Below are 12,503 nucleotides of genomic sequence, written 5' to 3'. Positions count from 1 at the left end.
GAAAGAGAATCCGTATCACTCCTGGGAAATCTGAATGAGAAATAACCATGGAATTACGTTGGCTGTGGCAAAAGAGAGCATACTGTTTGTCCACGCATTCAGCAAACATTCATTATTTGCTTGTTCCATGCCACACAATGCTGCGTTCTTTGGGTTAAGATGGGGGACACGAGACCCAGTCTGCCTCTTCAAGGAGATGAAGCGTGGGCATAAGTACATATAAGATAGTGAGTGATCAGTATCTAGGAGATTCCCAGTGGCAGATATATTTCTGTTTGGGGTAGAAAAAGGTGGTAGAGGGGGTAGCTTTCAAACTGATCCATGATAACATTTCAACAGGCAGAGAAGACTTAAGGTGGGTGTATTCGTTATCTGGGGGACTTAACAAAAGTGTATTCTCATTCTGTTTTGGAGCCCGGAAGTCTGAAATCCAGGTGTTCATAGGGCTGGGCCCCTCCTCAAGTCACTAGGAGAGAATCCTTCCTTGGCTCTTCCCAGCTTCTGCTGGCTCCCGACTTCCCTGGGCTTCCCTTGCCTTGTGGCTGCATCACTGCAGTCTCTGCCTCATCTGCACATGGCCGTGTGTGTGTGTGTGTGTGTGTGTGTGTGTGTGTGTGTGTGTGTGTGTGTGTGTGTGTGTGTGTGTGTGTGTGTGTGTGTGTGTGTGTGTCTTCGTACCAGAACACTGGATTTAGGACCCACTCTAATCCAATATGATCTCATCTGGACCTTGTCTTGACTAACATGCAAAGACCTCATGTCCCAATAAGGTCACATTCTGAGGGGCCAGGTAGACATAAATTTCTGGGAGCACCATTTGACTCACTACAGAGTGGAAGGAGAATTTCAACAAACCAGTCAGGTGAGTGGAAGCAAGACGTGTTTACAGAGTGGTATCAGACTGTTCTGAAGAGAATAGGAGACAAGCCTAGGAAAGTATATTCCGGCCAAATTAAGGAGGGCTTGGGTACCAGCATAGGGGTAGAACGTTACTCTGTAGGTAGTTGGGAAGCTGGGGTACTGATGAGACACCTGTGAACTCTCATTTAGCAAAGATCGAAGCCAAGGATTATAGACCCATCTCTTGGAGGAACTGTGAACTTAGGTCAGATCAACATTTGGTGAGGTTGACCATGATTGGACCAATTTAACTGGAGAAAAATTAAGCCCTGAGACTTCTGTTTCAAGGAGAAAGTTGGTGGTAGGAGGTTTGGTGGGTTTTCATTCATGCCACAAACACTTACTGAGCACCCGTCCTGTGCTAGTATTGCTTTAAGCTCTAGAGATACAGCCAGGAAGAGTCAGGCTAGGTCTGGGCACTGAAGGAGCTTGAGCTTTAGTGGCAAGAGAGACAGTGAACAAAGGAGTAAACAGTTTCGGGAGTATGTTTCCACTGAGCTCTTTTAAAAAAATAAATTTGTTTATTTTTGGCTGCATTGGGTCTTCGTTGCTGTGCACGGGCTTCTCTGGTTGCAGTGAGCCGGGGCTACTCTTCGTTGTGGTGCACGGGCTTCTCATTGCAGTGGCTTCTCTTGTTGCGGAGCATGGGCTCTAGATGCGCGGGCTTCAGTAGTTGTGGCTCGCGGGCTCTAGAGCGCAGGCTCAGTAGTTGTGGCGCACGGGCTTAGCTGCTCCGCGTCATGTGGGATCTTCCCAGAGCAGGGCTCAAACCTGTGTCCCCTGCACTGGCAGGCAGATTCTTAACCACTGCCCCACCAGGGAAGTCCCTCCACTGAGCTCTCGTCACCATTGGGAGCACAATGCCTCATGCATCGCTTTGCCTAGACGTCCCTTGTATACCTACAGCAAACCTGGGTGTATAAAAAGCTGGGCACAGATTGAATTATAGGCATGAAACAGTTCTGCCAAATATTTACATTATAATTATTGAGCTGTGTTGAGGGGCCAGGTAGACATAAATTTCTGGGAGCACCATTTGACTCACTACAGAGTGGAAGGAGAATTTCAACAAACCAGTCAGGTGAGTGGAAGCAAGACGTGTTTACAGAGTGGTATCAGACTGTTCTGAAGAGAATAGGAGACAAGCCTAGGAAAGTATATTCCGGCCAAATTAAGGAGGGCTTGGGTACCAGCATAGGGGTAGAACGTTACTCTGTAGGTAGTTGGGAAGCTGGGGTACTGATGAGACACCTGTGAACTCTCATTTAGCAAAGATCGAAGCCAAGGATTATAGACCCATCTCTTGGAGGAACTGTGAACTTAGGTCAGATCAACATTTGGTGAGGTTGACCATGATTGGACCAATTTAACTGGAGAAAAATTAAGCCCTGAGACTTCTGTTTCAAGGAGAAAGTTGGTGGTAGGAGGTTTGGTGGGTTTTCATTCATGCCACAAACACTTACTGAGCACCCGTCCTGTGCTAGTATTGCTTTAAGCTCTAGAGATACAGCCAGGAAGAGTCAGGCTAGGTCTGGGCACTGAAGGAGCTTGAGCTTTAGTGGCAAGAGAGACAGTGAACAAAGGAGTAAACAGTTTCGGGAGTATGTTTCCACTGAGCTCTTTTAAAAAAATAAATTTGTTTATTTTTGGCTGCATTGGGTCTTCGTTGCTGTGCACGGGCTTCTCTGGTTGCAGTGAGCCGGGGCTACTCTTCGTTGTGGTGCACGGGCTTCTCATTGCAGTGGCTTCTCTTGTTGCGGAGCATGGGCTCTAGATGCGCGGGCTTCAGTAGTTGTGGCTCGCGGGCTCTAGAGCGCAGGCTCAGTAGTTGTGGCGCACGGGCTTAGCTGCTCCGCGTCATGTGGGATCTTCCCAGAGCAGGGCTCAAACCTGTGTCCCCTGCACTGGCAGGCAGATTCTTAACCACTGCCCCACCAGGGAAGTCCCTCCACTGAGCTCTCGTCACCATTGGGAGCACAATGCCTCATGCATCGCTTTGCCTAGACGTCCCTTGTATACCTACAGCAAACCTGGGTGTATAAAAAGCTGGGCACAGATTGAATTATAGGCATGAAACAGTTCTGCCAAATATTTACATTATAATTATTGAGCTGTGTAATCACCAAGACTGGTCTCCAGTTGGCTTGTTAACCTCTGTTTCCCAGCCTGTAACCTCAATACATACACAGATGCTGAGTACAACTGAACCCTGCAGGTGGGTATATCTTTTTGGAACTGAACTAATCTCCCCTGATTGATCTGATCAGTATCATTTTTCTTGAGAAAAAAAAAAAAATCTACAGTGAGATTGATAGTTTTTCCTTTTATTCAGTGAGATTTTACATGTTCCCCTCATCCCCATCACGTGCTTTGGCCTGTTAGAATTAGAGGTGTAGTTCCCAGCTCTGTCTGGCTTGAGGGTGGTAGCCTGGCTGATGTCAAAACTTCTTACAGGAGCTGTTGTGCTTATGTTTATGCGTGTCTATATATGGTTATATTTGGGGATGGTGGCCTTCTAGTTCTCAGCCTTTGTCAGTTGTTTGGCTGAGAGAGAGTTAACAGGTGCGTCTTTGGTTTGGCCCAGAGAGGGTCTCGGCCCTCTACCATGGTAACCTGCATTCAGAGTTTGTTGGAGTGAATGACTTCCAAATCTCCCCCAGCTTCATGTAGGCCTGGCACGTTGTGGGGAGGAAACCCATGTGTGTTGTGGGCTCCCTGTCAGGAAGAATTTTTACTTGGTGATTCTGGGCTCCACAGTGATGTGGGTTTTCGCTGTTTTGAACAGAAGTGACCCCCTCACCCCAACCTTGGTAGTTGCGATTTTGCAGATTTTTCCACCCGGCGCACACTTCCGGGCTCTTGGTGAACTTTAGCACCCACGTGCTACAGTGTGGCGTTGGCTCCGGGCTGGAGCCTCTTGGCTTTTCTGTCCAGCTGCAGTGCTAAGTCATCTTTTGAGTGTGAGGAGATGAGAGACACGATCTATCTTGTAGTCAGACTGGTGAAGTCGTAATATTTTTGCAACCAGAGCTGGAAGCTGAGTCACAATGTGTGTGATTCAGGCCTTGCTTTCTTACCCAAGGTAATTTCGAGAGGTGTGAAGTCAGGAAAAGACCCACAGTTGTCGCTGCCCCCGTAGAAAAAGCCCCAAGCGCTGAGCTTCTGTAGCCAAGACAGGGCTCAGGCCCCACCTGGAAACATTCCAGTCTCCCACTTTATGACGTTCACTGGCCTCCACCGTGAATAACCTTATTGAGAAAACGCTATCGGTCCTTCACCTGCTTTTTAGAGTCTGTCTTGTTTTATATTTTGTTTATGTTAACCATGTTTGTAGAAAGGAAAAAAAAGATAACTTTTTTCTAAAATTAACATCCATATAACTCAGAGACTTGGGACGTACTGTAGTTAATGTCTTAGTTTGGAAATGGGAAGTCTTACCTTTCAGGATAAGTCAGCAGGGAAATGACCTTCTGTGAAATCTCAGAAGATATTTGAAAGAAATAGAGGTAGAAATGGTTGCCTTAGACACCGATAGCTTCTGTGATTTTTGAACTATTAGGAATAAAAGGCTTAGCGGTGCATGGCGAACAGACTGGATGTGCCCTGAGAGGGAGGAACAGAGGAGGGCACGGGTGAAGGTCAGCGGACCCAGGCTCCCAGGTCACAACTTTGTGCTGAACTAGAGGAGCGACTTCGAGGAAGCAGCTTAACTGGTCCGTTCTCAGCTTTCACCGGAGATAATCAAACTGACGTTGCAGGGCGTTGTGAGAATAAAAAGTAGCTGAGAGGGTCGAACACCTAACCATGCTTGAAACGTAGTGAGCCCTTCATAAATGGGAGCAGCCGTTCCCATTCACTGTCATTGTTTCACCTCCAAGGTATTATTCTGGGTGCTCCTGACTTTGTGCAAAATGCATTTAGACACACAGAGTGAAATAGGAGACTGCAGAGAAGACTAACCGAAGTGGTAGAGAGTTGAAAAGGAGACCTATTAAAAAAAACACAAGCTTGAAAGAACCGATTATTTATGGGGGAGAAGGGAAGACTGGAGGGCGACCGAATGTCTTCAAGGTGTTGAGGCGTCGTTATGTGGAAAATTATAGCCAGCTGTTCTCCATCTCCACGGAGGTCGAGAGAACCGGGGCCGACGGGACAGGCAGAGCCAAAGAAGGAAAGGGGAAGCAGTAGAAATGACAAAATATAAATCAGGAGCAAACACAGAGAGCATGGGGCGGGGGAGGGCGTGAGTCTCAAGGAAGGTGCCAGAAAAGTTGGTGTCAACACTTCCCATGAACTGCTGAGCTGCAGAGCGTGGAACCCGGTCCCCTCGCTTCAGCCTGCCCCCCATCTCTTGCCGTGGGCGCCAGCTTGCTCGTAGCTCATGGCCACGCCTGTCTAACCCAGGGCAGCTGGACTGAATAGTTGGCACTTGACTTGGAGCGGTGTCTCAGTCGGGGCCCATCTTGCTTCTTTAGGGTGCAGCTGTCTGGAGGCATTTTCTGTCGTCGTGACTTGGGAGGGGGGGAGGAGGTGCTGCTGGCCTTGGTGGGCAGGGGCCTGGGGTGCCGATGATACACATGCTACACTGCACAGGAAAGCCTCCCACAGCAAAGCATTTTCTGGCATCAAAACATCAGTAGTGCTACTATTGAGAAAACCTGGATTAGAGGAATAGAACATCATAGCCTGGGCTTTCTTAAGGCTCATTAGTTTACGCCAAAGCATTTTTTCCCTCCATTTACACCAAACCGTGGAACTGAATGGTTAGAAGACTGTTACAGCATTTGCTATTCTAAGAAAATGTGTGGATTCCATTATAATCATGTGTTTCTTAGCTGTCTGCTCTACTGTGGTTTAAAAATATTTATATTTCTAAATAAGCGACTGACTCTTTGTACAGGGAAAATAACATATGCATTAGAGCTCCAGGGAGTGTGGTGCAGACACCACCTTCCACGCTTCCTCTGCCCAGATTCTTGCTGGCCAATTAATCGCTGCATTCAAGGGCTCCCAGGGCAGGGACTGCCCTGCACTGAGAATGTGCTGGTTGAGAGAAAGACAGGGCTTCAGGTGGGAAAATTCCCCAGGGGCCAAACACAGGCCAGCAACAAAGGGAGGCCTCCCAGAGTGAGCGGCTTCACACAACATCCTGATGCTCTGGAAATGTTGCCACTCGGTGACCCTGAGGGTACAGCACACTTTCCTGACTTACTAATACATTTGCTCTTTCTAAATAATATATGTTGTGTGTGTCCATCTGTAAACTTTCAGAGTCTTCTGAAATTCAGACACAGCATGAAAGCACACGCTATATTTGATCCTTGCATAAATAGCACAGATTTTAATTTTATCCCAGTTACGGATATCTGGTGCGTGTGCCGAAACTCTGGGCAGACTGGTGTGAAATTTAACTTGAGCAGCTAAACACAAGGGTGAGAGAGCACAAAATAAACAAGCACACACACTTCCAGCCCTACAGCATTTGGTATGTGAATGGGAAAAGCACCCAAATCCTCTCTCTCTTTTATTTTTTCCCTTGTGACAGTCAGATTACAGATTGTCTGTAAAGGCACAAATCCTCCACATCTCCCACGCCACCCCTTTCTCCCCCGGAAGGCTGCCTGCAACCATTTCATCTGCCTAAGTTCTTCTGAGGTGGAGTTGGAGTTTCAGTGAATGAAAGTGTCCAGGATGCTTTGTTTTCAGATTTGAACTTAGATTAGAGATCCCCTTGGTTTCCAGAAAAGGAAAACAGTCTCCTTGAGAACATCTTGGAAGGGGAAACAGGAATGGAATTGGAAACGATGGGAAATAACAGACTTGCGGTTTGGTAGATGGGCATGGGGAGCTCGGTTTGGGCAGTTACAGAGTTTGTGACCCATAGAGAGTTACTTAAAAGCTCAGTTCCTTGCTTTACTAATTTGTAAAAATGGGAATAACTCCAGCCTAATAGAGTAGCTAGGGAGGTACACAGTGGTGGCACATAGGTGCTCCGAGAATGTCATTTTCCTTCCCCCTTAAAGACATCTGTGACATCTGTAAGTCCAGCCTAAATGCCACTTGCAGAGGAAGTAGGATGCGCTGATGGTTGCTGCTGATAATCATTCGTGTTGGTACAAATTCTGTTCTTCTCTCCCCCTTTAATCACCTCCATTCAGGAATTAGCCAGCACCTTTCAGCCTGCCCACCCCTATTTATAGGTCATTCTGGGTATTAAGTACACAGAGAGCTTTCGGCCTTAGAAACACCTGTGTGTGCCGGCGGACTGTGTTGATTGGGGGGGTTGGAGGAGGGACGGCGGGCATGTGCGTGCAGTTCACGGACCCGGAGCCATGAGAAGTAGCAACCGTGGATGGGTGAGTCTCTCCTTGTCCCGAGAGGGGACGTCTGCCTTCCATCAGTAAAAATTCCCGTCTTTATATTCAATTTGTCTCCACAGAAGAGCGCGTTGTCCCCATTGAAGTATGCCGATCCAAACTGTCAAAATACTTGCAGGGAGTAGTTTTCCGCTGTGATAAGTGTACCTTCACCTGCTCCAGTGACGAGAGCCTCCAGCAACACATAGAAAAGCACAATGAACTGAAACCTTACAAGTGCCAGCTCTGCTACTATGAGACCAAGCACACGGAGGAACTGGACAGCCACCTTCGGGACGAGCATAAGGTATGGGCCTGGCCTCCCTCCTCCCCCTCCACCCCCAGCACACCTGGGGGAGGGGCCGGGCTGAATTTAGCCACACCCACTGTGTGCAAGACAGAGACACGCGCCAAAGTAATGTTTAAAATGAGGTTCAGTTTATTCTTTTATAAAAGAACTGTAAGGTCGTTTTAGAAAAGTGGAACACGTAGATGGGGGAGAGAGAACCACCTGTAATGCTACCCCCACATCCAGCTGCTTAACATTTTTGGTCTCTTCTCTGCCCACTTTCCTTTGTTTTATTTAATTATGATTCTACCTTACATGAAAGAGTATATCTTTCCTTTCTTGTTCTTAACTTACCCTAACTGGAGTATTTTTCCTTTTTTTTTTTTTGCGGTACGCGGGCCTCTCACTGTTGCGGCCTCTCCCGTTGCGGAGCACAGGCTCCGGATGCGCAGGCCCAGCGGCCATGGCTCATGGGCCCAGCTGCTCCGCGGCACGTGGGATCTTCCCAGACCAGGGCACGAACCCGTGTCCCCTCTGTCGGCAGGCCGACTCTCAACCACTGCTCCACCAGGGAAGCCCTTCATGTTATTTTAAATGTACTATCACAAGAGTTGATGAACTTTTTCCGTAAAGGGCTAGATGGTAATAGTTCAGGCTTGCAGGCTAGGTGGTCTCAGTGGCAGATACTCAGCTCTGCCCTTGTAGCAAGAAAGCAGCCCTAGACGAGACAAAAATGAATGGTCATGGCTGTGTTCCAATAAAACTTTATTTACAAAATTAGGCGACAGGCTGTAGACCCTTAGTTGCCGGCCCCTATTCTATCAGATGGCTCTGCCGGCGTGTCCCTCAGTCATGTAGGTTGTTTCTGATACATTGCTGACTACAAAAATTTTCCAAGGCTTTGCTATTCATGTCTGAACATTGTAAGGGTCGTGCAGTATGTGTTTTATTTGTGGAGAGAACAGATTAGTATAGGACATAAAATAAGGGGTTTATGAAAAAGAATGCTCTTCCAAAAGTCTGCTGATCAGAGGGTAAAATCATCCCAGATGGCTTCCTCACTTCTCTGAGGACTTGTGTGGCACATCAGGAGTTGAGACAGTTGTTTCTGGTTTTGTATATTGTCCAGAGTGTGGGGAGTGTGTGTGTCGGGGAGGTAGGGATGATCAGTATTTGTTTCACGAAAAGAGCCTATTGAAATGTTTTCTAATTAACCAACAAATCCAAAACATCTAGTGCATGTTTACCTAAGGCACAATGAGAAGCATTTTTGATACTGTTTCCTTTTTTCCTTGCTCTGTGTACTGTCAGTGGAAGTAACAGCTTCTCTTTTCTGGACTTACAAACCCAAGTTATAAAGATTCCTGTCTGAGTCATCTGCACCCAAGGGTTAGAATTTTTCTGTGGGGTGTTGAGAGAGAAGGCTGAGCTTTATCACCCGTCTACAATGTAATGGTTTGATGCTAACTTTTCTGCTTTGGCATGCCTTCATTTTCTAATGTGTCTCCCCAAAAATGAAAGCAGAGAAGAAAAGCCTGAATTACCTCACTTAAAAACTTCAATACCCTTTCTTATCCAAACTTCCTGGGCATTTCTGCCCCCAAACTGAAAGGAAAATCACTTATCTATCTCAAGCTAAGCTTTCTACAGTTAGGCACATGTGCCTTATTTATGTAACCACCTCGGATCTTTTCATTATAGTGTTGAAGCCATCAGACTGATATTTTGGGACTGAGCAAACCAGGAAGGTAGATTCTTCCCCAGTGGTTGCACAGTAGCTGTGAGTCACTGGAGAATTCCAGAGAAGGCTAGAAACCATACCAGATGTGAAAGCAGGGGGAAATGTGGGGCTTTGGAATATGCATCAAGCAAATGGGTTACTCAGGAAACTAGGAGCCCAGTTTAGAACTTTTGGAGCCAAACAGACCTAGGTTTGAATTTTGTCTCCACCATTTACTGTACAGCAGGTTACTTCAACTTCTCTGTCTGTTTCCTGATTTCTAAATGGGAACCAGTATACTCTTCTCAGAAGTTTTGTAAGATTAAATGAAGTCCTGGTATTTCCCACACTTTGAGAGCCACGTCTCAGTCTATTTGTGAATTGAACTGTGCTCAAATATAACAACAACCTATCAGAAAGGCAGTTATGTCCCTAAAGACCTAAAATGGACTATAAAATCACTAACTCTACTTTGCATTTTAGACGTGGTCTTTGATATGTTATATTTTCATTATGCCATGTTCGATTCTTTAATCTTACTCCCTCTCATGGTTGACCAGCTTATTAAGTCCAACAAGCACCTAATCGAGGCTAAAGAATTGCCACTCTCAGCATGGCTAATGATTTTCATCTTTGTCTCAATCGTTGTGAAGTTTGAAGCCCGTGCTTATTAACTATTCCTTCTTTTCTAAATGATGAATACAAAATGCAATTTGAATTTTTGAAATAATTATCCAAACACTATTTTATAAACATAGACAGCAGTGCTGCTGAAAGTGAATTTTTGACTGATAGGCAGTGACATTATGCCCTAATTAAAAATGGTCATTCATTGGGGTGAAGGATATACAACAGCCTGATTTCAGCATTCATGAAAAGGGTATAGGAGTATCAATAAACAATGTACTAAAGAGAAGTTTGCTGGTGATTGAAATACAAAAGTCAAGAACCATGAGGCAAGAACAAGAAATTAAAGCCATAAGAATTGGAAAGGAAGGAATAAAACTGCTTTTGTTCACAGACAGTGTGATCTTTGTAGGTAGAAAATCCTAAATAATCTATTTTAAAAGATACTAGAATATTAGTGAGTTTAGCAGAATTGAAGGATATAAGATCAATATACAAATGCCAATTATATTTCCATATACTAGTAATGGACAGTCTGAAAAAATGAAATTTTAAGAAAAGCAGTTTCATTTATAATATCAAAAAGAATAAAAATGCTTAAGAATAAACAAGAACTGTGAAAGCCATATGCTGAAAACTACAAAATGTTGTTGAGAGAAATAAAAGAACTAAGTTGATGCAATATATACCATACTCATGGATTAGCAGACTCAATATTGGTAATGCTTCCCAAACTTATCTACAGATTCGGTGTAATGAATCTATCAAAATCTCAGTAGGCGTTTTTCTTTGGTAGAAATTGACAGACTGATGCTAAAATGTATATGGAAATGCAAGGGACCTAGAATAGCCTGAACAGTATGAAAAAAGAACAAAATTGGAAGACTCACCCACCCTTCCTTATTTCAGAACTTTTACTGTAAAGCTACAGTAATCCAGAAAGTGTGGTATTGGTATAAGGACAGATGTATGGATCAGTGGTGCAGAAGAAAAAGTCGATAAATAAACCCTAATATATGTGGCCGGTTGATGTTCATCAGAGGTGCCAAGGGAATAAGGAAAAGATAGCTTTTCAACAAATAGTGCTGTTACCATTGGATTTCCATATGGAAAATAGTGGTTGTTGACGCTTACGTCGCTCAAATTTCTCTCGGGGAAAAAATTCTTAGGTATGATACAATAGCTGTGAATATTAAAAGAAAAAAGATCAATAAATTAGATGTCATCGAAATTAAATTGTTGCTCTTCAGAAGACACCATTAAGAAAATGACAAGGCAAGCAGCCGATTGGAAGCAAATATTTGCAAAATATCTAACAAAGGACTTTAACCAAAATATATAAAGAACTTTTACAACTCAGTAGTAAGAAGATTAACAATTTAATTAAAAATGAGAAAAAGATCTGAATAGACACTTTACCCATGAGGATATACAAAAGGCAAATGATCACATGAAAAGATGCTTAATAGGACTCAGCATTAAGGAAATGCAAATTAAGACAACATCATTATGGAAATGCAAATTAAGACAATTAAATGCAAATTAGGTAGTAAGCCATCACTACCTCTCCACTAGAGTGGCAGAAATTAAGAAGACCAATAGCACCAAAGTGTTGGCAAGGATGTGGAGAAACTGGAAATCTCACACAGGGCTGAATGCAGTGTATAATGATGGCACATCTACCTTGGAGCATTTTGGCAATTTGTTTAAAAGTTAAACCTACACTTTACCATTTGATCCAGCAAGTCTACTCCCACATAAAGTGGTTGCATAAACAAAATGTGCTATATCCATACAATGGAATACTACTTATCAATAAAAGAAATTAGCTACTGATACATGTAACAGTATGGCTAAATATCAGATTCATCGTGTTAAATGCACAGAAGCCAGACACAAAAGACTGCATATTGTATGGTTTCTAGAAAAGTCAGAACTGAGGAGACAAAGCAGGTCAGAAGTTGCTTCAGGCTGGAGGTTTAGAGCAGGGATTGCTTGCAGAGGGTATGAGGGTATTTCTTAGAGTAATAGTAGAAGATTGTGGAGGGTTGTACAAATGCATACATTTACTAAAACTCATTGAAATGTTCATTTAAAATGGGTTAATTTTATGGTAAGTAAATTACATCTTAATACCTAAAAGATGCAAGTTCCCCGGGACCTGACACATGGTAGGTCCTCAGTAAATGTTAACTTTCTGCAGTCTTTTCTTATAAGGTTGATCCTGCGAACAGATAGATCTATAAAGATGCAGAGATGCAGAGGAATGTGTAAACTGCCAAAAATAAAATGTGCAATAGACTTAGCAGTTGGTTCTAAACTAAGGTTTACTGTTTTCTAGCAAAACAATGTGTTGTGTGCATTGCTCATTACATTCTTCCACAAATAGCTTTAGGTGATTTTGTGTGGTGGAGAGAATCTATACAAGAAATTAAAAGACACTGTAGGATGTATTTTCAGTCAAAGGATTTCATCATTAAACAGAAGTGGATATTCAAAACTGGACTCCTGGATTCTGCCTGCAAAGCTTGTAAACCTCAGGAATGTCTCTGAAGATGTCAGACTGTATCATTCATGGACTAGACAGAATACTGGTTCAGCAGGAAGCATC

The 12,503-nt window shown here is 44.1% G+C and overlaps 1 protein-coding gene across 1 annotated transcript in view; it reads left to right on the top strand.

Moving 5' to 3' along the window:
* The window catches only part of ZNF462 (zinc finger protein 462), a 109,113-nt gene that overhangs the window by 56,797 nt on the left and 39,813 nt on the right, over positions 1–12,503 (top strand). Inside the window, exon 10 of the mRNA XM_007462442.1 lies at positions 7,340–7,563. Within this exon, the coding sequence (XP_007462504.1) occupies positions 7,340–7,563 (224 nt within the window). The remainder of the gene's footprint in view (positions 1–7,339; positions 7,564–12,503) is intronic.

Source organism: Lipotes vexillifer, unplaced genomic scaffold, assembly GCF_000442215.2.
Source record: "Lipotes vexillifer unplaced genomic scaffold, Lipotes_vexillifer_v1.1 scaffold312, whole genome shotgun sequence".
NCBI lineage: Eukaryota > Metazoa > Chordata > Mammalia > Artiodactyla > Lipotidae > Lipotes > Lipotes vexillifer.
Note: the sequence above shows the minus strand (reverse complement) of the source record. Positions and strands in the feature narration are given on the sequence as shown.